This window comes from Arachis hypogaea, chromosome 13 (genome assembly GCF_003086295.3).
Source record: "Arachis hypogaea cultivar Tifrunner chromosome 13, arahy.Tifrunner.gnm2.J5K5, whole genome shotgun sequence".
NCBI classification, from domain to species: domain Eukaryota; kingdom Viridiplantae; phylum Streptophyta; class Magnoliopsida; order Fabales; family Fabaceae; genus Arachis; species Arachis hypogaea.
This window is the reverse complement of record NC_092048.1, coordinates 145,614,763-145,642,424: the sequence shown is the minus strand read 5'-3', so window position 1 is coordinate 145,642,424 and position 27,662 is coordinate 145,614,763. Positions and strand designations below refer to the sequence as shown.

General features: G+C 32.0%; 2 protein-coding genes and 1 non-coding gene across 3 annotated transcripts; 1 reads left to right on the top strand and 2 right to left on the bottom strand.

Annotated features, from left to right (window-relative positions):
• Positions 1–1,434: 1,434 nt before the first annotated feature.
• Positions 1,435–1,507, top strand: TRNAK-CUU (transfer RNA lysine (anticodon CUU)). The gene has a single exon. It is a non-coding gene; the product is annotated as a tRNA-Lys (tRNA).
• Positions 1,508–1,910: 403 nt separating this feature from the next.
• LOC112792722 (nucleobase-ascorbate transporter 2) lies at positions 1,911–5,350 on the bottom strand. The gene is made up of 13 exons (XM_025836062.3): positions 4,974–5,350; positions 4,782–4,879; positions 4,394–4,570; positions 4,134–4,234; positions 3,944–4,019; positions 3,771–3,830; positions 3,457–3,641; positions 3,257–3,353; positions 2,994–3,139; positions 2,824–2,915; positions 2,655–2,732; positions 2,412–2,572; positions 1,911–2,327 (listed from the first exon to the last, which is right to left on the bottom strand). The coding sequence occupies exons 1-13, from the start codon at positions 5,062–5,064 to the stop codon at positions 2,115–2,117; spliced, it is 1,575 nt and encodes a 524-aa protein (XP_025691847.1). The 5' UTR covers positions 5,065–5,350; the 3' UTR covers positions 1,911–2,114.
• A 5,505-nt stretch (positions 5,351–10,855) lies between these two features.
• LOC112792721 (calmodulin-binding receptor kinase CaMRLK) lies at positions 10,856–13,690 on the bottom strand. The gene is made up of 2 exons (XM_025836061.3): positions 11,981–13,690; positions 10,856–11,604 (listed from the first exon to the last, which is right to left on the bottom strand). Exons 1-2 carry the CDS (start codon positions 13,398–13,400, stop codon positions 10,976–10,978), a joined length of 2,049 nt encoding a protein of 682 aa, XP_025691846.1. The 5' UTR covers positions 13,401–13,690; the 3' UTR covers positions 10,856–10,975.
• Between the last annotated feature and the right edge of the window lie 13,972 nt (positions 13,691–27,662).

The window sequence follows — 27,662 nt, the reverse complement described above, 5'->3', positions numbered from 1 at the left end:
TAGAGAGGAGGAAAGGAGCCGAGCAAAAATCTACAACACTATTCCTCTACAAAGTAAAGTCATGCGAAAAATGCAAAGAAGAAGAAAGAAACTAACCTCTTTCCGAAAATGAAGATAGAAAGAAGCAGAAGTCTCCAGGAGCACGAAAGTATAGTACGTGTAAACACAGCACGAACAAAGAAAGAAGAAGTTTGAAAGATTGCAGAAACGGAAAAAGGAAAGAGAGGGAAAGTACTTATAAGCATGCCAAGGGGCATAAAGGTAAAAGCGGAGCAGTCATTAATGAGATTGCACCGTTACCAAAGCCCCTAATACTTCCCCAACGGACACGACGCTTGAATAGACGTAACTGTCAGAAAACAAAAGGTCGCAAAAATCACGTCGGTTTAAAACCCGTGTTTCCTCCAAGAAAGTCGGCTACAAACCCGAGCTAAATACTTGAACCCAAGTCTTAAAGAGACCTTGGGCTCAAGTAGGGGCACTGTTCATACCCTGGCCCAATAACAAAGGTCCAGGCCCAACTAAAAGGCCTAGTCCAAAGGATTAAGCCTAGCTAAGTACCGACCTTCATATAAGAAGTCGGTATCAACCACGACTTGCTTTAAAGAAGTCGGGCATGAGATTAGCTGGCAGATAAACACTCATTCAAATGAGTAACCGCCCCTAAAATCTCTCTAACCGCTCCATAAAGTCATATCTTAACCTCCCTAAGATAATGGGACGGTTAACACCCTAAAGATACGGCACTACTCCAACGGTGGTTATTGGCTCATCACTATAAATACACTGACACCCCTCAGGTATCTCTAAGCCCAATACTCTCTAGTCCTACTCACACTCTTGCTAACTTAGGCATCGGAGTGTCTTCGCAGGTACCACCCCCCCATTCACTCATGAGCACAAGTCGGACGGAGTCTCCCGAGTCCCATACTCACACGGAAACTTCCTCCTTCACACATTTGGGCCAGTCAACGCCATCCATTCAGACAATCTCCGGTTACCCACCGTAACAAATGTATATCTATTTTATTCGTTGTGCAAGTCTAAATCTAATTTAACTAATTTGAGATGGTTAAAAGTCAACTAAATCATCTAATATAATTGATTTTAGACAGATAGATTCATCCTCTTCATTTACTGTCTTGATGGTGCAAATATTTTTTAGAATAAAAAAATATAAAAAATATATTGTAAAATTATAAATAAATTTTATTAATCATGATATATTTAAATGTATGTCTAGTAAGGAAGTAAATGTTGTGTCAAAGCTTAAGCTAGTAGCTGAAGTCCACACTATGTATTCCTAATTAAAAACTATTAGCAGACTAAGCAGAGTTTTAATATAAATATATATTTTTTTCATTAAAGAGTTTGAAATTCGAATTTGTGACCTTTTAAGTTAATATAAAAAAATTATATAGTTTAAACTATTGAGCCCGTCTAGCTCAGTTGGTAGAGCGCAAGGCTCTTAACCTTGTGGTCGTGGGTTCGAGCCCCACGGTGGGCGTATTATTTGTTAAAATTTTAATATAAATATTAATTACATTTAACCATTTCTTTTTACTTTAATTGTCTATTGATATATATTAAATTTAGCTGATTAAGATGATTAAATTTTTGTTATTATTATTATGTTATATTATAAAACTACAAACGTAGCACACTTAATAAAAAGTAATATGACTTATATTCATTGTATAATAACTTGGTATAACTTATATATATATATATATATATATATATATATATATATATATATATATATATATATATATATTAATTTGTTAGCTTCTGTGTGTAATTAAAGCCATAACCCCTTAATACCTTTATGTTTACTATACTGTCATCTTATGAATCCAAAGAACTGAAAGAATCAATACCAAAGATAAATCAGAGTAAAAATGGGAAGGTGAACAAATAACTGTTCTATTATATGAAAAATAAACCAATTCAATATATGACATGTGAAAAATAAAGAGAGGTAGCAGAAGAACACTTTCTGCCACCTTAAGTAACATGTTGACTCTCTCTTTCTCGCACTGATCATCATAAGATGCAAGCTTATCTGGAAATGATGATTTTCCTCTAACATATCTCTATCATAGTATTTTTCTCTAGGATGGAGGGAAGAACCGGTTGAGGTTGAAAGGGAGGGTGTAGAACTCTTCGTTACGGCTATCTCCTTTAAATGTTCTAAACTTTGCCCACCATGGCATTCCTCTATCCTTGGCACTATCCTTGTAGTCAAGAGTGTTGTCCAAGAAAACAGCAACAATCAATGCAACAGTTGGGGAAGAAAAGAAGATAGTATTAAGGAAATCATTGAACTGCAAAAACAAACAAACAAATGATTTCTTGCTATAGGAAATAATGGATAAACAAGAAACGTTCAAGAACTTAAGTACACTTACCCATCCAGCTCTTGTATGAGCAGGGCCACGATGTGCCATGATGGTGTATTCTCTGAAGTACTCAGGAATAGACAGGCCTAAGAAGAGGGCAACACCAGTAATGAAGAGGTTCCTCATTGAGTTCATGTTGGTGAATTGCAAAAATGATAGCCCCACAGAAGCTGAAAAAGAGAATAGCAATCCTCATAAGGAAACAAAGTGACAATCAAGTAAAAGAGAGGGAGAAATGGTAGTAGTACTAACCCACAAGACCAAACAAGACACAGTATACAGCAGCGAAAATGGGGATTGGTATCGATGCAAACAAAGCTCCAAATTTTCCTGAAAAGAAAAAACCGATACATTTCATTTATGTGAGAACTAGCTTGAGTGAATCCATAGGTTTAGTTTTCCAAGTGCTTTCTACACTCACCTAACATTGAGAAGAATATCATAAAGCCCGCTGAAACGTGAATGACCCTTCGGCTACCAATTCGATTGCTTCCTAGAAGCCCCACATTCTCTCTGTCACAATCCCAAAAGGATTAGCCTTCCTGTCCCAAAAAATGTGATAGTTACAGACACATGAAGAACAACACTTACACAGATACCGTTGAACCAGACAATGTTCCAAAAAGGCCACTCAGCAAGATTCCAATTCCCTGCCAACCAATACCACGGCTCAGAACATGAGCAGGAGGGGGTGTGGCACTTGCTAGACGAGACGCAGCCTTGTATGCCCCGGTTGACTGTCAAAAGATATAGATCATTCATCATCATCAATGTAACAAACTAAAGCACTTTGTTTGCTAAATAGAGTTGGCTATATGTATCATACAACATCATTGGTTTTCAATATATGTCACCTCAACTAATGAGACAAGAACAGCAGCCATCATTCCAAAAGCATGACCAGCATCAAATGTAGGAGCACCCCACTGAAGAGGGTATGGAATCTTAATCCTGTTGCCAAATGTGCAAAAGTCAATGGCAATTCTCCACATAATAATTGCTATACACTGCAAAACTGTTCAACTAGAAGGATCTTTGTGGTCCAACTACAAACCATGGAGCAGTAGAAATGAGATTAGCCCTGTCTGTTCTGCAGCTACGTTGAGTTATCTCCGGGCGGTTTTTGTATGCGCCTCCGGCTGTTAAGAGTACTGCATATGCCCATATAACTGTGGTTGCTATGAGTAGAGCAAATCGCTCCAATAGTGGTACTTGTCTTATCTGAAAATTCTTCAAATACTGCATAAAACACATTCAAAACTATTGGATTGTGATATTATCATGCTTGTTTTGACAGAAAGTTATATGCCTTAAGAAAGATATACACAAGAGAATCCTAATACATTATTGCCTACTTTTGAATTGTACCTGAGATAAGGCTATAAACAGGATTAGCATGGGAATTCCGATTTCAACGCAACTCCCAACCTAACACAAATGATTCAGATTCAGAATAGTATACTAAACCATATTAGTGATGAGAAAATAATTGTGAATTTCACTATTAATAATGCAGTAAGTGGGGCTGGTGTTATATGTACCACAAGGAACCCTCTGTCAAATAGTCCAAAACCAACTAATGCAATTACTGGAACCATTCCAAGTGGACTGAAAAACCTGAATGCAAAGGAAATCACAATAATTATTTGGCGTATTCTCCAATCTAAGTTTCTCTATTTGACTTCAACAAGTGTAACATGCATTTCAACAAAATAAAAAATCTGAGCATACCTGGAACAAATGGCCCATATTTGACTAAAACCCAAAATTATTTGTATGCTTGATGCTACTATTAGTGCACCTTGGACTGCTCTCATTGTGCTAAGAAATCTCTACAAACAAATGGAAAAGCAATTACATAGAATTCCACTAATCTGACTCAAGTTTGCCTACCAATCAACTAACTAAGTTCTGGTTCTGTTAAGAACATTAACTATGATAAAGTTGAGAGCAGACAACAAAATAGAATCGTTAAAGAAAATAACACTAACCAATTCAGGGTCCTGTATCATTGCCAGAGATGGATCATGAATGATGGACATGATGGGGACCATGAATGCATATGAACCTCCGATCACTGTCGGCAAGCGGGTTCCAAAGAGTGTCTGGACAAGCGTATTAATTCCTTCATCAAATAGCAGGGTTTGTACGACCCTCACTTTATCACCCTGCAAACCATATAAGACAATATCTATGACTATCACCCAGTGTAAGGCCATTTTCATTTTTCAGGACCCTCCATTAGTCCCTTTCACTGGGATGGAGAGGGACCCACCTACCTCATTCAGCAGATCACATTTTATTAAAGGAAGGATTTTTCCTTGATTTGCATACTATGTGAAAGAATTCCATGAAATGAACAAGTTTGAAAAGGCTTACATCAGTTCCACCCATCAAAGGAACAAGCAATGTAGGAATCATGACAGCAGTTCCCAAGGCCAGAATGTAATGCTGAAATCCCAGAACTATTGTCTCCACTGTTTACACACACAAACACTGAGAAACTTGGAAAACCAAAGAATGCAGCTGAATGTGAGAGAAGAAGACATAGACATAGATATAGAGATATACCCCAAGATGGATTTGAGTCTATACAGTACTCTAAGCCCTGAAGTTGGTCCATTGGTGGGTAGCTTATATCTTCTACCTTAGTAGCCGCCATTGATCACCGCCCCACTTTTGCAAAACCTTCAAAAATCCAACTAATCCTTATGAAGCATGAAAAACACAGAGGCTTTGCTCTGATCCTCTCAGATAGAAAAGAAGAAAGCACTTGGTGAATGTGAATGAAACAAGACCGAAAATTCTGGCAGAAACTAATGGAGTCAATTGTGAAAGTGAAAAAGAGAGCAAGAGAAGAAGAAAATTGGTCTCTTGCTGCCCACTAACACTAAGCACTAACTCAGTTCGATTTTGTTGTTAGCGGTTCTAACTTTCCAAGGTGTGCTTTTTTCATTTATTAAGGAACAACACTATTTATATCAAAGGGTTCCGTTAAATTTCCTTTATTCCTATTATGCCCCTTAAGGAACTTCCAAAAAACTGAACTCTAATGTTACCGTTGCTTCACTGTTCCCATTAAACTTTACACTTTACAACGATATTCTTTCTTTATTTTATTTTATTTCATTAAATGTGGGTACTAAAGTGTGTTCGTCATAAAAGGATATTAATGACAAAAAATGCTAAGTGGTGAGTTTCCATGTGAGGTTAAAAATGTGGAAAAAAAATTCTTGTTAGATTATTAGGCATATCAATTTATGTGATATAATGTATAGTATTATTATAGATGCTTCTCCGAGCACAAATCTCTAATATCCAAATTCAAGACAATTTGTCCAAACAATCCCTTTATGTAACTAATTGATAATAATGGAAAATGCCATATAAGCATTACACTATAACCAAGTTGTGTACTTGTGTTAGGAGAAGCAAAAGAAATCAATTATAATGTGTATATTCTAGATTCACATTGGATTTATGGCAAGCATGAATTTTTAGCAGAGTTAGAGAAACATATAACGCCACAAGTAAAATAATAATTAAGGAAATAATAAAACTTGGAATGTTACAAGAATATTCAGAGCATTCCTTGAACAAAAGAAAAAGTCTGCGTTCATAAATACTTTTAGAGGGAGATAATACAAAATTTGATGAGGGAGGAATCATTATCATGGTCCATCTTGCACTATAGTGCGTTTCCAAGTCAGATTATTAAAACTTTAAAAGTGGTTCAAAAAAAATAGTACAGTAGGGCTCCTTTATGTAAATAAAGAAAAAAAAAAAGAAGCAAAATGATACTCCTAATTAAGTTACCTCTAAAAGCACAAATCCTACGTATATCCAACCAACCAAACCAAGTCACTTTTACTTAACTCGGAGGGGTGGATGACTGTTACTTAAGTATATCCAAACAATAAATTTTGGCAACTACTCTAATAAAAATTGTCAAAAGCATCTTTTTTACCATAATTTTGGTTTAAAAAATACAATCTATTTATTTTGTCACACTTTAAAATTTAAATAAAAATAATATTTTATAACATATAAAAATTAAATTTTAAATTTTATTATCTAATAGTTAAAATAAAATATCTTTATACGATGATAATTTTTATCATAAATTATTATTAATTAACAAAAAGCAAGTGCTAGCTTTGTGCAATTTATAAACAAAACCCTAAGATTACATGAGCATATTTAATTTAGAAAAAATTTAAGGATTAGTAATTTTATTAAATTTTAACTAGTATATAACCAGTAAATAAAAATAAATAATTTTATACTATTTGATGAAATCTCACATCATTAAAAATATTATTAATAACTACTTAATAATTACAAATCACAAAAGTTACTGATCCTAATATTTGTCTTTAATTTATGTTGACTTTTCAAAGGCAAGGATACATGATCTTTCATATTTGACTTGTGATACCCTACAGTAACAGGATAGGGGGGATCCATGTCACCCTATACTTTCGCTTTCGCACCTTAACTTTCATGACGCTGAATCTAGTCACAATGGAACGAAGTCACCAAAAAGGGAAATTGCATATTTTATTTCCCAATGGACCCTAGTCCACTCCTTCGAAAATTGATTCAATTTGAATTGTTGCTACATTCAGGCCCAACTACGATAACTTGACAGGCCCACACTATTGCCCTTTTATGAACGTGTCCATAGGCCCAAAAATGCGTGAATTGCAGTATATACTGATGCATTGATGGATGGATTTTGGAGAACACAACGTAGTGGGTTCGTCAATCCTGTCATGGTCCCTATACTGAATTCTAAAGCTTGCTCAGTGGCACAAAATTTAATGTGGAAGGGATGGCATATATTTACAACTCACATTTGAGTTTGTGAAATCGAATAACCAATTAGATTCCAAGTTGCATGCATGCAGGTACCACCGTCTTTGTGCCACTTACTTTAATTTACTCGGAATCAGCTCAATTATCCTAGCAATTTCACAGCAAGATGATGGAGTTTTTTTAGCAAAAGAAAAAAGAAATAAGAAGTCAGATTGTGTGTCATGTTTGGAAACATCTGTGTATGTATAAAGCAAAAAGCAAAAGAACTATCGAAATTGAACCTCACTTTACTAATCTATCATCATTCAAAAGCCAGAATCTTACAGTTATGAATACTGTAAAATGTAAATCTACTTTTCTTAATGCTGAAAATGTTAGTGATAATGAATATGAATTGTTCATGAAACTAGTGTATATTATAAGATATGAACTGGTCCCAGAAAATTGTAATAATTAGGATCTTGGAATTGGATTGTATTCTTTGAATAAAATTGTGTGGGAGGGGACTCCTCTGCTTCGTCACGTTGGCGTAAACATCAAGAAAAAAAAGAAGAAATTATTGCATATGACTTTCTCCCTGGGCCTAATATAAGAAACAGAAAAATATAAAGGCCACAAATAAAAGGGTGATTTTATTAAAAGAAGGTCACCAATTTACCATACAAGGATCCGATCCACATGTATGTTCAGATCTTTAACTTTGGCCCTTTTTATTTAATTTAATTGATCACGTTTTGATTGGAACTATTCCAAGAATCAGTAGCTTCATCAATAATTCTTACACTACATTTTGGCTTGAACCAAGCTTAGAAGCCGAAAGACATTGACGTGATATCACAATATGCATTGATCTGAGAGAGAGAGAGAGAGAGAGAGAGAACACAAAAACATTAACAAATACATGTCTTGATCTATTATTGATGATTTATCAAAGTTACATTAATTACTTAAAGCATCTCTCCGTTAAATATATTACTGAGAGTCGTAGACACATTAAAACTATCAAGAGCATTTTAACAGAATTCTACTAGGTTTTGTTATAATAAATGTTTTAAGATACTAGTGTATATAATAGTATTGGTCCAGATTAGTAAGTTTCTAGGTGTGGAAAGTTTATGCATTTGTTTTTCTAGGTGTGGTATTGTGAAACCATCTCATTTGATTGGAGCAAAGGTCAAAATAGTTTGACTACTTGAATCCCATCAGAAACTACTATAAACTACAAGTATGAAAATTCACTTGTATAAATAAAACAAAACCTTTCGAAATTAATAGCCAAGTTTATACGAGTTAGCTATTGCATCCGTGCCAATTTTATGGAATTTTGTACAAAGCCATCGAATGATTAGAAGAGTTTTGGATTAGTAATTTTTAGTAATTTTGATTACTGATCAGTATAAATATTAAATTATTTTTTATAAATATATTTTATTAATTTATATATATATATATATATATATTTTAAAAAATATAAATATAAACTATATTAATTTAACGTCAACAAACTATAATTCAAATGATATAATCTCTTTATATTTATCTTTATCTGAATTGTTACCTAATTTTGATAAATATAAATTATTATTAATTTAAAATAATAATATTTATTGGTTAGGTAATTTGTTGTTGGTCTTATTCCATTCTCACAATATACATCCAAAACAGCATGACTCTACCTTGAACAGAAATCACTCGAAGCAACTTAGATAACCTCTCATCAGAAAACATGCTAATGCACAATGGACCAAATTTTATTGCACTCTTTAACCACATGATAAGGCACATGGTCCCTTTGAGTAAATAAAGAAAGCAAACACGTAACCCGCAATACATAGCAGCTACCTGTTTCTGTCTCCTCTACAACTAACTTTTCTCTATATATATCTCTTACTTTTCCTACGTAACTTGCTGCATATCATATTCTTTGCCAAACATAAACAATTCCACAACGCAATAAACCGGATTTTTAACTCAAATCAATTTTTTTAAAATTCCAAAAGTAATAAAAACCACATTAAAATTGGGTATATTATACACTAAAGTTAGGCGAGATTCTCCCATTTTCACCCAACTTTCTCTTTTACCAAAAATTAAAGTGGATCCTATTTTTTTTTTTGGATAAAATATATTTTTTATTTTTAAAGTTTAGTAAAAAATTTTAAAATATTTTTAAATTTTATTTTGTTTTAATTTTGTTCCAAAAGTTTATGATTTGCACTTTCGATAGTTAAATTTTTAAAAAAATTTAAGACCAATCAACAAAAATACATAAAATTTATGCTGGATTTGCTTATGTTAAAAATTGTTCTTATGAAATTGTTATTGACTTGGTCCTAAGCGGCTAGGAATATAATTGATGTAAATCGAAAATTTATTAGACATAATTAAAATAAAATAAAACTTAAAAATATTTTTAAAATTTCTACTATATTTTATGGATAAAAAATATACTTTATCCTATTTTTTTATCGTGACTTTAATTAATATTTTTTTCTTAATTTATCTGAGTTAAAATCCGAATAAAATCAGCAAATGGAAAAGTTCCATATCCTCCTTTTATTTTGCCCCATATATACATACGTATCCTCTCATGCTCTTATTAAAGGAAATTGCATCGTCAAACATGTATATGCATTTCACCATCCAACGTTGGAAGAAGAGTAAAAAGTTATGGATTCCTTATTAAATAAAAGATAGTGTTAATTGAGCTTTCGATGATCAATAAAAAAGAATATCTACTTTAATACCATCCTTCGTATATAGGATAGATATGAAGTAGGAATGCTAATATCGGCTTCACTTCCCGCTCACCATTATGAAATTTCTCCTCATCCTTTTCTATTTTTATTCTCTATCTATAATAGAGAAATATTCTTTCTCATTTTTATTTTCCAAAAAAATAATAGTTCTAAGGGATTCCCATAAAAGTTATTCATTTCAATAAAATTACGTTGATTTTATTATAATTAAAATAAATAAATTTAATATTCTACAAATATTATATATAAAATTAATAATAAATATCAAATTCTCAAATATTAAATAAAGTATACAAAGAATTTTAAAAGTAAACGTATTTAGACCTTGTCACAAGAAAATTCATTTTTTTTGAATTTAAGAGTGAGACTCGAACTCACAACCTCAAAATAAGTATAGAGAGATTATATCATTTGAATTATAACTTATTGGCGAATCTATTTTTTTTTACTATTTTGATTTAATATATATACAAAAGGGACTCGTAAATACCCACATGAGAAGGTAGGTCTTTTTTTATAGTGCTTAAATTTTATTCATGAAATTTAAAAAGAAAAAGATCTCATTTTACTCTATTTTTATTTTTAAGTAAATTAGATAAAATTGGTATGGGAACCCAAAAATTCTCCATCGTATAAAAAGTATGTGTGAATGTGAGTAGCCACCCTCGTGCTAACCTACCTGCTACCATATGATGGTAAACAAAATTAAGAAAGAGAAGGAATCAACAATATAAGGAACCTCTGAGTGGGATTCTCTGCCGCCGTATGCGCACCCAAGAAAATACTCCCTTTCATGGCTTCATCCTGTCCACCTTTTTGTCCTTGACTCCTTTCCAACTATTTTTTCTTTTTCATTTTGAAAGAATGGCCTCTACATTTATAATAGTAATTTAATTCATTATATCAATAATAAATATTGGCAACAATAATAACATTTTCACATTCCGAATCCCGGGTCAACCGTGGAATCCAAAAGTAAGAAAAAGAAAAGACGAGTCAACTCGGGGTGAGTGGTTGGTTTGGACTAATGTCTTTGAGCAAGCCCAAAACCTGCCTCATAGTGGGCCTCTTGGAAGGCGACTCAGCTGTGCAAAGGTACGCCACTCGGAGGCTCTCCACCATCTCACTCTCCCACTCACCGCCCACTCGCAGCCTCTCCTCCAGAACCCTAACCCCCTCCCCTTCCCTCACCGCCTTCCTCACCGCGCTCACCGTTTCCTCCGACCCTGTCTTCCCTGTCAACATCTCCATCAGCACCATCCCGAAGCAGTACACGTCACCCTCCGTCCCGCAATTCGGATTCGGTTCTCCCCGCAGCCCGAAATCCGATATTCGTGGCTCGAAGTCGTCGGCGAGTAGAATGTTGGAGGTAACGAGGTGGCCGTGCACGACGGGTTTGGAACCCGCGTGGTGAAGGTAAGCTAGTCCACGCGCTATCCCAACCGCAATACGGTGACGTGTTAGCCACCCCATTTTCTCTGATGACCCCTCAACGACGCCGTTTTGAATCTCCCACGTGTCGCGTGTCCAGTCCTCCACGTTGGTGTCCCCCGTTGGAAGCTCGTGTAGCCACCTCCCCAAATCGCCGTTTGCCATAAACTCGTACAGTACCAGCTTCTCCTTACCTTCAAAATCAAAACCACACCACATATTCAATAAACTAATAAAATACTAATCACGCTCGTATTGATGCCTTCAAATTTCTCAAGTTGAGTGAGAGTGACATCTCCTAGGTTAGAGACATGCAGTTAATTTTATTTAATTTTATAGGAAACTAAAAAAGAGGGCGCGCGAATTTCCAGAATCCAGAGGCAATCATAGCGAATGATGATAGATTTTAATATTGTAAACGCAGGAAATGGCGACAGAACATGTTATGGAGCAGTGGGGAGGACACTAGAAAATTTAAAGCCCGTGAAACACATTAATTGAGAGAATCAAAAAACTTTGAAACATGAAAGACACTGTATGTGGTATCAGTATTGGGTACGGTGATGGTACCTGCAATGCAGTAACCAGAGAGGGGCAACAAATTTGGGTGCTTGAGCTTTGAGAGGTCAACGAACATTGCAATGGAGTCACGAGGATCAACGTCCCTGGCGTATTCCAGTACCTTGATTGCCACGTGGAGATCGCCGGGGAGTACAGCCCTGTAGAGGGGTCCACACCTGCCTTCCGCTAGGAGTGACTCCTTCCCGAAGTGTGACGTGGCAGCGATGAGGTCCCTGAAGGTCAGGCTCATCAACGGCTTCTCGAACATCACCACGGCCGCAGAACATGGTTCCTTCAGATCAGCCACCCACGTGGACCCTGACTCAGTCTCGAACTCGAACGGCCCTGATTTCTCCACCGTCACGCCGCTCATCATGTCCTCCGCTTTCGATATTGCCCATTTCTTAATCTTGCAACGCTCTTTCTTCTTCTTCCTAGCAACGCGTAGTAGCGCCCAAATGATAAAAATAACCGCTAACGAAGAAGCACACGAAACCGCGATAATAATGTGTGTCTTGTGTTTGTGTTTGTGTTTGTATCTTGTGTGAATGGCTTGTGAGGCTGGGGTGGTAGTTGCGGAATGGTTGTTGCTGTGAATTGGAGTAATGGCGGTGTAGGTGAAATTCTTGCCAGCGTGGATAAAGGCGGCTTTGCCGAATTTGTTGAACTTGTTGAGGCTAACGGTTGAGTTGAAGCGGTTGAAGGAGATGTTTAGGAAGTGGAGGTTGTTGAGTGGAGGAAAATCGGAAGGGAAAGTTCCGGTGAGGTTGTTGTTTGATAAGTCAAGGTATTGAAGGTTGGTGAGGTTGGTGAAGCCTGAAGGGAGGGGTGTCCTTAAGTGGTTGTGAGAGAGGTCAAGGATTTTAAGGTTTGGGAAGAAGGAAGAGTAGCGTTGATATTGGTGGTGTTGGACCACCCAATTGGTGAACCTGTTGTGGGAGAGGTTGAGCATTTGAATGAAGGCGGTGGTACTGAAGACGACGCTACCTCCAAACCTGTTGTTGGAGAGGTTTAGGTGACGTAAGGATGAGGTTGACCATAACCAAGTTGGGACACGGCCTTGTAAGGAATTCCCTGAGAGATCAAGAAGCTGGAGGTTTGAGATGTTGATGAGATAACCCCAGGAGATGGTTCCGCTGAGATTCTTGGATGGAAGGTTTATGCTGATGACATGAGATTGGGATGAACAGTTGGAAAGTAATACTCCTTTTCGGAACCAGGAGGACGAAGAGTTGAAGCCAGATACAGACTTGAAAGCCTTTGCTACCAGCCTCTGCTCTACGCTACTTCTGCCAGTGTTGCATGAAGATATAGATTTGGAAGATTCCACCACAGAAAACAGCGCCATGGCTACTATTAAGAATCTGTAGAGGGGCTTCATGAGTTCTAGTGTTGTTGTTACCGTGGCAGGTGGGAGAGGAGAGAACATGAAACAAATGAGGGTTACGGGGCGGGGGCGCTCTCTCTTCACTCTCCAACTTGGAAGTTCAAATCCACAAATTATTTTACTATCCGCTGGCTGATGCGATGATTGCGATTTTTTCTTTATTATTATTTTTTTTTGGAGAAATAAAATAAATTTATTTTTGAGATTTTACAGTAGGCCAAATTAAAGCTGCTGCGGAACAAGGTTGTCTATTTTCTTGTGTTCAGTGGAAGAAGGTCCCTCTGACCAACATTATATACATTAATTATGGTCCTTAATAGTAAATACGGTAGATTTAATTTGATGGTGCTTCAAATAGATGGGGTTGAGAAACTACAAATAATCAACGAAATATTTGTACAATGTTTATAATAGAGGTTTAGTAAGTATTAAAGATATAATTATTAGTGTTATTTTTTTTTTATCAACTAAAGTTTTTGAAATGAATGGTATCATGACATGACATTAGAACTCTAAAATTAAAAGATCAAGAGTTCAATTTTTTGTGAACTTCAAAATAAAAAATTTCAGTCGTGCAATGAGTTGTCCAACCAGGAGTTGACAACACATTCAGTGCCTACAAACACTATCACCATGTTCTTAAATTACCGTCAACATGATATACATACATCTAGCAAGTAAAGAAATATCTCATCTTACCAAGTCTTCCTTCCTCAGAATCAAATTGAGCTTCTCCTCTGTGCCACAATTTTAAGAGTTTTCTTTATGGTAATTTTGAAAATAAGAATTTCTGTATAGCTTTTTATGTTACTATCATCTAATTCGATGCTATTTTGCTAACATGTCAAAACTATTCAAGTTTTAAAATAATTATTATAACGAACTTAGAAAATGAGACTAATCAATTTTAGCAAATATGACTATTCAAACTAGTAGTACAGTTTAAGCAGCATACATACTCTTAACACGTGATGCAAATTGACTACAAATTTTAGCAAGTTGCAGAGTTCATGAGATCAGATAGACTACAATAATACTCCTCTTTGGAGTTAAAAATTGAAATTATTTTTACGACATATAAATATAATAACACAGATTCTCATAATGTACACCTATAAACCCAATGATTCTACACCAATATATGTAGATCAACTTGCTCAGAGAGTCTACTTTTTCGGCTGAATCAAACCTGGAGCATCTGCACAAATTAAAGAATGAAGAACGAAATAGGTAGAACGTGTCTAATAAGCAATTGACATCATTGTATAGTTTAATTTCAGAGCATTATTCATTTACTTTTTGACAAACCAAGTCTATTGGAATTTATTTGGCTATAGCGACATACTATAAGATACAAACAAATAACAAAATTGATTGATTGCAATGGTTGAGTAATAAACATAAACAATACATAATAAGATTGGGAAATGTGATGAAGAGTCAAGCACAATTTGTACATTCTTCTTGGTTTTAGTTGCTTTGTGGAATAACAAATCACATGCAAAAATTAGTAATACTAAATTACAAAAGACCTAGACTTATTATTATGCTAAGTCTTCCACTTAACTTTTAATAAGTCCTCATCACTTCACAAAAGCCTTTTTGGTCCCTCACTCTGTTCAATAGCCAAACATTACCCATGTAATTGATTGATTTATTATTACATGATGTAAATTTTGTCTTAAAGTAAAAACAAAGGTTAATTTTCTCGTCACTCGACCAAAACTCTCCCTTATAAGTGCAAAGCCCGGGAAAAAAGCATGTTACTATGTTAGCATGTCCGCCACAAATTTTAGCCATTTTAAAATAAAATAATGACGGGTCCAAATTAAAAATAGAAAAAAGAGTGTTGGAAAGAAACACGATGGAAATTTCGCATGAATCAAGAGTACATATACTGTTTAGAAAAATGACAAATTACATGCCAATGGTACATAAATCAAACTAAGATAAACCCAAAATGAATGCATCCAAAGTGGTTCGAAGTAACACTCTCATGAATTTGGAAGTTGGCAAGTAGTTAGTTCCACAAATTCCAGATGCTTGTAGCCAAAACACGCCTGCTCTCCCACGTGTTCTTGGTTTCTTTCTTTTGCCCTTGTTATCTTATCCCCTATCTTATCTTTGTGCATATTTTAATTAAGACTTAACTTACTCAAAAATATAGTATAAGTGATACCAAATGAATCTGAAGTGGTTTAAATAATTTCTAAATATGAATTCGGTTCTTAAACATAGAAATGGATCCTCTCCATTTTTTTTAACATTTGAAATAATAAAATATGATCTTTCACCTTTAATTCTATAAATATGACCAAATATAAATAGGAGAGAGAACAATAAATGATAAAATTAAACACTGGACACCATCCTTTTTTCTTCCAATAGAGAGTATCCACTCTCCTTACTCGTTACTTGTGATATTTACATAGATCTTTATTTATTGGGAATGGAATCGTTTTGGAGGGAACATTAACTAGATAGGTTTATCGCACTTCTTACCTAAACCTTGCATATTGAAAGCAAAATACCCTAGGGAATGACAACTCAGATTTTGGATATATTAGCCTAACATAACATAGATTTGGGTTACTTAAATTAATATAAATACCTACATTCCCACCTTAAAGTTGATTAATCAATAATCAATTAATCACAAATCCGTGTGTCTCTCACTTATGGCAAAAGTGGCGAGCAGGGGTTGTTACGGCGCACAACCAAAGTTGAATATAAACCACAAGGAATGTTTCATACATTCGTTACTCTACATAAATGTCAAACTACAAGGTTGTGTTTGGTATCTCTTTTAATATTTTAAGTGAAAAAAAAAAAGGAAAGTAAATACCATGTGAAAACAGGTGATTTATGGTTAGTGGTGTTCTAGTTCTATCATTATTGTCTTCATTTGCATCGAACTTTTTTGACGAAATTAAGATGTGATCAAAATGGTCTCGGTAGTTTAAGGGCGAGGAAATCATGTAAATTAGTACGAGATCGAAAAACTAGTAAGAGAGTAGCGACAACCGATTTAGAATTCATTAATATTAAGCTTATTTCAATAATTCTTATTTATATAGTCATTTTTTAGAATAACTGATTATGTGACCATTCATTTATATTTGTATATTTTAGCTGAAAAGTGATTTTAAGGTAATTTATTGTATTTAGAATATATGTAAAAGGTTTTTTAAGTGGTATAATTATAAAAATGGTATAAAATTATTGTTTATATTATTTAATATTTGATACTTGAAACTAAATTGATACATGTATTACAATTCAAATATAATATGAACTTCAAATATTACTTTTAATCATAAGTTGTATTTTTATATACATACGCTTTTGCTGAACCCGGATTAGATGACATTTACCCACACAATACATAGTATAGTAGTTGAGAACCTAACCATGTGAAAACCAATAAGAGTCCATTGTTGATTTATTTTTACAAACACAGGACATGGAATCATGGACCAACTCGGCAACTCCACTAATGGCCGATTTGAATATGTTTATAAGTAATTTTTTAATTTTTAATTTACAAAAAGTTATAGTTTTAATATTTAGTATAATTTTTAAAATTAAATTATAGCTTTTTAAAAAGTTATTAAATATTTATAAAAAGTTAAAAAATAATTTTTTTATAATAATTTTTTTTATTATTTTTCTTTTAAAATAAATATTTTTAAGATTAAAAAATTAAAAATAAAATAATTTATTTATAAATTATTTTTAATATAAATATTTATTATTTAGTCTCTTTTTTCAAAAAGAGTTTACTTAATCTATTTATCCAAACTAAATATAAATATAGTATGTATGTACATATGACACACATATAACATCAACGAGGGAATTATATTCACAATTCTAAAAATAATTATGTTATATGGATACTAAAATTAGTTATTAATATAAAATATATGTTAAAATATAAATATATATTGAAAATAAATTAAATCTCATATATATTTATATATAAATACATTAATGATTGATTTTAGTGACTAATTTTAATATTAATAACATTTTTGTTCTGAAAATATCCCCCACCGAAGCATATATATCTGCAATGTGCACACTAAGAGCAATGAGGTGAGCGATAGCAGAATAACTTATTCACAAATCTCTCCACTGCCTATACCTATTATCAGTTCACAAATCTGGATTTTTGTTTTTGGTTGATGCCGTGAATATTTTCTTTCTTTTGGTCGCAACAAACTGAATGGTTGATTTTGGGTTGGGCTTATTGTAGGACATATTAAAATGACATCCAAACCACCTAAGCCACTGGACCCTTTGCGTGGGTCCTTTTTCATTTTGGGTACAATTTTGTTTCGGCTCGTTCCCAACAATGTAGTTGGGTCTATTCATATGTAAAAAGCATGTTAAAATACGAATCCCAAAGGTGGGAGCCATCGACTAAGAGTCAACTCTCAAAATTGGTCCCTCCCTATTATTATTATTATTATTATTATTATTATTATCATTATTATTATTATTTAGAGACATTGAAATGCATGACAAAAAATTAATTAGTTTTGAAATCCATAGGAAAGAAAAATTTAAATACCTGTGGTCCTTTGGACTTGCAATGCAATCAGTAATGAAGAGGTGACGGAGAGATAAAGTCATGGCCCAGATTCCCGTCATCCTTTCAATATGTTTGGATTTCTTTCCTCGGCCCCTTAAGTTATGAACGCTACCTTGTTGGTTAGCGGGTGTCATGTGAGACAGGATTTTTTTTTTTTAAAAGAAAAGACTCAACACATAAAGTAGAGCAAACAGCTTACAGAATCATTAAAAAAATAATTCCTATGTCATTTTTGGCATAGTCATTAATAACATAAGTCAAAGATCACACCAATCTTTAACAGAGCAGAATGATCTAACAACACAATTAGTTATGTTGTTGTTTTGTTCTCGAATATAACATCGTTTCTACGTAACTATATATTTCATACAATTGAGAAGAACCCAATTAACCAATACTTACGTATTTCTCTTGTCATCGGCATTGTCCACCAGCTCTCAAAGTGATCTTGTAAGATACCTGGTATAATCCACTCTCGTCCAAACTCCTTGATCCATGCGCACCACACCTGCCAAGAGTACTCGCAGGTAACAAATAACTGTAACACAGTTTCTACATCATTCTTGCACAAGATGCACATATTATCATTCCCTTCAATGATCCCGAACTTGCTTAGTCGCTTCTTTGTATTTACCCGGCCTACTAGTATAAACCAGGTGAACAACTCTACTTTAGGCGAGACCAATCCTTTCCAAATTTCTTTTGTGAATTTGTAGCTCAGGATATCATCAGCCATAGTCTGTTCCTGTGAAACCTAAACAAAGAAGTTAGTAGCATAAACGTCTTTTTTGTCAAATTTTCACACCACTCTATCTTACACATCTGCTATTAATTTAACAGATTACAAGACATGAAGCATCTGATCCAATGTGTCAACCTCCCACTGGCAGAGTTCCCTCATCCATTGAAAATTCCAAACCCACTCTATCCCATCCCAAAAACCACAATCCCCAATTACTGATCCTTTTTTGTTTGAAATTAAGAAGAGTCTCGAAAAAGAGCCTTTCAACTTTCCTGATTGGAGCCAAGTATCCTTCCAAAATCTGGTGGATCTACCATCCCCTATCTCCATAGTCAGGACATCAATCAACTTCTGTCGGGCCTGTTGGTCCTTTATTCGCAATTGACATATGTCTCTCCACGGGCCTCCTCTCACTGGTAGAGGCTAAGTTGATAGCAACTTATCAGAATTTAAGTTGTTGCAGGAGCACACAATTTTCTTCCATAACAGACAGTCTTCCTTTGAGAACCGCCACCACCATTTAAATAATAACGCAGTATTACGGACCACCATATCTTCCACCCCCAATCCACCTAACTTTTTCGGTGCCTGAACCATCTCCCACTTAACAAGAGCCATGCCAGATTGTCCATCTTCCTTCCCCCAAAAGAATCTCCTCTGCAAGGAGATAATTCGTTGTGCTACCGCATTTGACATCTTATACAAGCTCAAGTAATAAATAGGTAGGTTGTTTATTACTGACTTAATGAGTACCAGTTTTCTGGCCTTGCTAAGGACTTTTGATTTTCACAAACTGAGCTTTTTTTTCACCTTATCTATAACTGGCTTCCAAGTTTTTGTTAACCGGGGATTTGCTCCAAGGCTAATTCCAAAGCACCATTTTGGAATACACTCTCTGATCCATACCCTCCAAAGCACCATTGAACGATGACTAAAATATTGGTTTTTTAAAATTCAATCGATTTTTTATACTACCCAATCGATTGAATGCTCCAAAGCAACTTGAGGTCTCACAATTCAATCGATTGGTTGTGTTACCCAATTGATTGAAGTCATCAAAGTAATATGAATTTGCCCAATTCAATCGATTGATTGTGTTACTCAATCGATTGAATTATGTACTACGTCATTTTCAATTTTCTTATAGTTTTTATAAATTATTATCTTATTATTCATCTATCTTAACTTTAAAATTCTATCTTCAATTTTTAAAAATTTATTTTGATTTAGATACTCCAATCTTATCTTTTCTTTAATATTAACATTATAAATTTATTAACATTATAAATTGGTGAATAATCTATTACCAATTATTCAATTCCACCATTAGAATCATGTATCAATCTCTTTATGTATCATGAGAGAGTGGTGCAGGCTTATGACTCGATGCCTGGTTAGTTATAAGGCAACTACTTTCATGAAGATAGCAAAAACATCTTCTTATGATGATCCTTGTTTAAAAAGTGTAACTTATTTATTTAGCAACACTTTAAATAAAGGTAACACTTTTACTTTAAATAAAATCAAGCCCTACAATCTATCATCCAATGGTCAAAATGATGTATCTTCACATAATGATAATCATTAAATCTTCATTGGAGTAGCCACCTAGTTATAATGTCTCTTGACTTACCCTTTTTTGAAATCATGTATTGGCTGGTAATGAATGTTCTTATTTTTGACAGAAAATTTGTTACTTGAAATGTTCCTCCTTTTTTGAGAAATTCATATCAAACACCCCCAACTGGAAATACCGGTGGTGCAGGGGATATCGACAGTGCAGGAGATATTCAATATTTTCCTGTTTTAACTACTTATTATGTCTACTCAAATATTTTGTATTGAAATCCAATTATCCTTCTGTGCTTTTCATCGTGCAGAATGGCGAATTGCCGAGTGATGCTGGTGTCATATCCAGAACTGTGAAACAAATGTTCAATATATTGGAGGCTCAAAATGGAGAACACAACATGAAAGTAACGTTATTAGAGCTTTACAATGAGAAAATAACGGATCGTGTGCTTCCTGAGGAAACTGTAAAATCTGAAGATGATAAGTCTAAAAGTCCTATCGCTCTAATAGAGGATTGGAAAGGGGGCTTCCATTGTTAATCTAGGAAGAATTGATTAAAAATTTGTAATTATATACTTCATATATGTCTTAGCAATATATGAACAGATTATTAAAATGCTTTGATATATATTGCATGGTATTTTTTTTTCTAGTCAAGATTTAATAGAGAGGTCAAATCTTGAACAAATAAAAAGAACAAAATAGAATGCAAACAAATAAAAATATATGAAATTTTTTTACATAAATTAATTATATAAAATAAAATATAATTCACAAGACATTAAATTTGTATGGCATTGTTATTGAAATAATAAATGAAAATGACATTACTTCATCATAAAAATATGAGTTTTTTTAAACTAAAATATCTCTATAGTGCATAGAAATATAGAAAAATTGTAAAAGCTTTCAATCGATTGGGTAACACAACCAATCGATTGAATTGAGAAAATCCATATTGCTTTGAAGCTTTCAATCAATTGGGTAACACAACCAATCGATTGAATTGTGAGACCTTAGGTTGTTTTGAAGCATTCAATCGATTGGGTAGTAGAAGCAATCGATTGAATTTTAAAAAATCCACATTTTAGTCATCGTTCAATCGATTGTTTTGTGACAACCTGTAGTCCAATCAATTGAGTTATGGTCGATTGTTTTGATAATCCAATCGATTGATTTTCAAATAAACACGATTTCACAGCCCTGACGAATATCACGGATCAAATATAAACTTTTAATCGATTGGAATGGCCAAAAGGTTTATTACAATCAATGGAAGATCTAATTCGTTATTGTTTTTTATTTTGATTATTAATAAACATAATAAATGAATGATAAAATAATAATTTATAAAATAAAAAATAGTTTTTATAATTAAATAAAATATATGGGGTTAATTTGTAATTAAAATTAGAAAAAGACTATTTAATAGTTATTAAAAAATTTAAAAAACATATTTTATTATGGGACTATTTAATGGTCCAAACGTTTTGGGACCATCGAATCCTTAGCCTACTAGGTAGCCATCAAAATTGAATAGTTTGTCTAATTCTTAAATTAGATAATCTTAAAAGGGTCTAACAATCCATGTATATTAGAAAAATTTAGCTATAGTTAAGTATAGTAAACTGATGTGTAACAAAAACAATTAGAGCAGAGCTTAATTAATTATACACTATCTATGTATATTATAATCTGCTGTTGAAATTGGTGTCTCTCGAGCATTAATTGCAGTAACAAAAGATCATATTCTCCTTATAAACCTCCTAAAATTACAGTGACATTTGCAGCTTCATTCAGATCAACTCCTAATAAGATTAGTGCATCCATGTTTTCTTAGTTTCAAGTAAGCAGTGTGTCATAATTTCCTCTTTTTCTTATATTGTTCAACTTATTTTTCAATTGATTTTCTTTAACTCTTGTTTGTGAAGCAAATAAAGTTTCTAATCTCTTTTATGTCTGACAAGAGAAAATATATGCAACCATTCTTACAGTGAAAGAATTTGACATTAAAGTTGAGTCAGAATTTAAGGAGTGTATCTTGTCTTTTACAAATCTTGTATTCAGTTGTGATTCTTCTATTTCTTTGATCTTCATTTGAATTGAATATTATTGTATATTAGCACCAAAAACATTCTCTATTAGTTTACCACCTTCAATAGTTGATTCTATTTGATCTCTGGAAAGAAAGGTAGATAATTCAATTCATTCAACTTGATTCCAATCGGACTTGAGAAACTGTGAACTTCAGCTTCAGTATTTGGTTCAGGATCTGCATTTGTCATAGTTTAGGATCTTGAGCTCTGATACCACTATAAAAGGTATCAGACTCCCAAGAGATAACGAAACAACAAAAAAAAGAGAGAGAAAAAGTTATAGTGTTTAGAGTAAAGAAATGAGAGAATGAGATTACTCTGATGAGTCACAGATTACAATATATATAGATGGTGTATGATTCAGTTGTTTCTGTTACACGTCAATTTACTATAACTAACTATAACTAATCATAACTAACTTCTCTAACATACATTGATTGTTATATCCTTTTAAACTGGTTAATTCGGAATTGGATGAGCATAACATTGGAGGCAGTCTTTTTGATCTGACTAATTCAAAATTGGATGAGCATAACGTTTGAGGCCGCCATTCCAACTAGCAGTGATAAGATGAGCCTATTCTTTTCTTTTTGTTTAAGATATCTCAAGTTTCATAAGTTCTTCCAAATGAATGTGAAAAATTTAATCTAATATTTTTTTATTACAATTTCATAAGCTTTTTAATTTGAATATGATAACCTAATCTAATACTTTTATAATTGGGTTAAAGCCAAATTGTTCAAAACACACAAAAAAAGAGAACTGTCAAAGTCCTCTTCTTAAAAAAAAAAAACAAAAATAAACATATCTCAAAAAGAAACAAGGTAATATACTCTTTCATTCCATTTCTTGTGTGTTGAAAATAAAGAGCAGAAGTACAAAACTTTAAATCAACTAAAATATACTTAATTAGTACCTCATAATAAAGTAACTAACTAACTAAACCAACCAAAATATTATGATTTTATGTCCACACACACTAATAACAAAAATAACTTAGGTAGTATCAACAAACAAACTTGTATAGTTACTAGCTACTGATACTTAATTATAGTATAATCAAATTTTATGATTGGATTCCTGCATGGATCCAGCATGAGAATCATGAATCAGGTGACATTTGGCAGTTGTTACCCCAATGCTTGAGACGAAGTTGTATAGTGATATTAGCAGTCAAAAAGTGGACACACTGCATTGGTTGAAGAACATCCAAAATTCCTTTTAGCGTCTTCAACCTCGCACAATCAGAAGTCTTTATTATTCTCTCCAATCCCCAAAACACATCCTTCATCGCCAACTGCACCACCTCATCATAATTTTTTCCATCATTATTCTTCTTCCAATCAGTTTAGCCAGCTCCATGATCTTGCTATCCGCCATGGCAACCTACTATCTCTCCATCTTCCTCTCAACCTTCTCCTCCTCCATCCTCATTCTCATCTTCAGTCCCATTATCTTCCTCTCCTGTTCCTCTATAATCTCAAATAAGTTACTCTTCTTGAGAGACTCCAGCACTTTGAAGGCGGTGGAAGGCTTCCAGTTCGTGATCCAAAGGTATGCCTTTTCGAGAGGGGTTGGCCAAGGCAGCGAAAAAAAGATAACAATGTCCTCGCGCGCTAGAGTCTATTTGACGGTATAGTACTCTTTTAAGTGTGTTGTGATTTTGGAGACCAGAGATTGAATATCATGTTCGATCAAAAGGTTGTGTTGGTTAGAAACATGAAGAAGCTGCTTGAAAATTTCTTCGAGTTTACAAATCCAATTATCATAGAATTCAGAGAACCTCTTAACGACGGTGGAGTTATTCATGCTGATACAGTAGTAACAGTATCAAGGAACAGAGCGAGTATGTGTAGTGTGGATGCACGTGCTTTTAAAGAAGAAAAAGAAAGAGGTGAGATGAACAGATGTAAAAAAAAAAAAGAAAGAGACACGATGATGAGAGTGATGGTAGTACACAGAATACATGACTTACGTGCAGCAATTGTCTAATAGTACGTTTCAACAAGTATATCTATTGTTTGGATTTCAGAGTTCACCATTATCCATCAAGATTTTTTTAGAACCATGATCTTTGAGTCCTTTCAAAAGACACCTTAAATATTTTATTCTCCATTTCTTAAATTTTATTACATAGGTATATTTGATTTTTTATTTTCTAAGTAAGTTAATATTTTGTATTTAATAAAATAAGATGTCTTTATATTTTTAATTTTGGATACATTATGCGTTTATTTCATCATCAATTACAAATAATTTTAAAAAATACATCCATAAACTAAAATTTAATTTTTATTGAATTATTATTTTAAGAACAAACTAAAAATGTTATGTCAAATGTTATTAATTTTTTATATTAATTTTTTAATTTTTTGAAGAATTGATTAGGTAAAGAATTCAAAATTTGAGCACATTCAATATTTCTTATTTTCTAAAAGTATTGATTATACAGAATACTTATTTGAAATTTGAGTACATAACTATTTGTTTTAAAATCAAATAGAATTAAAATTTCTATTATAAAAAAATTAGTTAAATTTATCTTCTATAATATCATTTTTTTTGACATATAATATTCTTTAGGTAATTGACATATAATATTTAAACTCTCCGTATTATATGTTATTTCATTATTTTAACATTCACAATTACTTTTTTTATTTCTCTTATTCATATGTTTATTTATTTATTTCATTCTTATTATTAAACTTTTAACAGCTACATTGATATATTTTTATGAATAGAAAATATGGAAGTAGTTGTTTTAGAATATATTTTTATAAAGTCAATACAAAGAATCGAGTTTTAGAGTATCAGAAGTTCTAATAATCAAGTATTTTTTTATTTTAAAAAAGATTTTGTACAAAGAGAATACTAACTCCTCGTCACTCATTATAATACATTATTAATACTTAATAACTCAATTTTTTGAGATTAACTACTGTATGAACCTGTGTCTAGCATAAAAAAATTTATAAAAATAAAAAAATATATATGTTTAAATATTTTAAAAAAAATACATAAAATAATTATTATTTTAAAAAATTATAAAATTATTATCAATATCAAAATTTAACTTAAAATAGCGAATAATCATTATTTTATATTTTTTAAGTAAAATAATTAGGACAATACTATACTATGATGCGGAAGAACTTTTATTTCAGTAGATTGCTGAAAAGAGGTGGTGTAAGATTGATTTTACGCGTGTTAAGTTAGTTGTCTTGTATCGAGACATGTTCATTGAAAAATACAGAGATGTGATCGAAATTATTCATTACATGATAGACTTTATGTTAAATTATTTAAAAAATTAATGTAGTGATTAGTTGTTTTGTCTTCTATAATATCATTTCTTTAACATATAATACTCGTTAAGTGATTGGCATATAATATTTAAACTCTCTCTGTATATATTATTTCATTATTTTAACATTTACAATTATTTTTCTTTATATTTCTCTTATTCATATGTTTAATTATGGGAGTCACTTAGATAAAGATGTCAAAAATATCTTTTTTTTAAAGATGTTTTTTAAAAATTAAAATTTAACACATATAATCAATTAAATTATATTATTTTTATTAAAATTAGACTTGATAAATCAGTTTAGCAAAAGAATTAATAAATTAAATTTTAAATCGGTATAAATTAATATTTTTTATAAAAAATTACTACAATATCCCTATTATATAACACAACTAAAATATCCTTATTATATATATATATTAATTTTGAAAATTTTAAATTTTAACCCTATAACCATAGAGAAGAAAAGGATTAGAATTTAAAATTTTTAAAATTAATATACATATATATATAATAAGAATATTTTAGTAATTTTATATAATAGGAGTATTATAGTTATTTTTTATAAAAAATAATATTAATTTAGACGAATTTAAAATTTGATTCACTATTTTTCGGTCAAATTAATTTGTCTAACTTAATTTTGACAAAAATAACATAATTTAAATGATTATATGTGTTAAATTTTAATTATTAAAAAATATCTAAAAAAAACGTTTTTTACATCTTTATGGGAGCATCTTATTTCATTCTTATTATTATTAAACAGCTGCATCGATATATTTTTATAAATAGAAAATATAGAATTAGTTTTGGAATATTTTTATAAAATCAACACAAAGAATCGGGTTTTAAAATATCAAAAGTGGTAATGATTAAGTGTTTTTTCATTTCAAAAAAAATTATACAGAAAAAAATTTATACAAAAAGAACACTAACTTTTCATCATTCATTATAATACATTATTAATACCTAATAATTTAACTTTTCGAAGTTAACTAATGTATAAACCTGTGCCTAACACGGAAAGAGTTATAAAAATAAAATAAAAAAATTATATGTTTGAATATTTTAAAAAAATATACAAAATAATTATTATTTTAAAAAAAAATTATAAAATTATTATCAAAATTAAAATTTAATTTAAAAATAGTGAGTAATTATTATTTTATATTTTTTTAAAGTAAAATAATTAGAATAATACTATAGTGCGAAAGAGTTTTTATTTTAGCAGATGCTGATGAGACGTGATGCAAGATAAATTTTACGCGTATTAAATTAACTGTTCTGTATCTAGAGTCTAGATATATTCTATAAAATATACAGTATTCAATACATAATATTATAATAGTCATTATAATCATAAAAAAATAATTAAACAAATGTACACAAAAAATATTTTAAAAAAATATCATATAATATTAAAAATATTCTATTTTAATATATATTATAATTTTATTTTTGAGATAATTATTAGTAAATATATAATAAATAAATTTAAAATAAACTACTAAAAAATGCTTTTATTTTTAATTTAATTTCTGGATCTGTCTCAGTTTATCATATATGTGAAAGGAGTTCGTCATAATGACTATATCAAATGGTGGCTATTCCAACAAAAATTTTATGATTGTTATGTAAAGATATTTTATTTTTTCAATGAATGATAAATTGTAAAGCTTAATTTTTATATATTATAAAAGTGTTATTTTTATTTAAAGTGTGATTAAACAAATAAATTATATTTTTTAAATAAAAATTATTATAAAAAAATATTTTTGAGATCTTTATCAAAATAGTTGCAATATCAAATAGCTTAGTATAGCCTGAATCTGTTCAGACGAAAAATTACAGAAGGAACAATGAAACAGTAACGAAAAGGCGAATTAAAAGAACAAAGTTCTCTATAAATGATTAAATGGAATCAATGTGTACATCATCGAGCTGGAGTGTCCCTAAGACAAGTTAGCAATAATGCTTTTTTGCC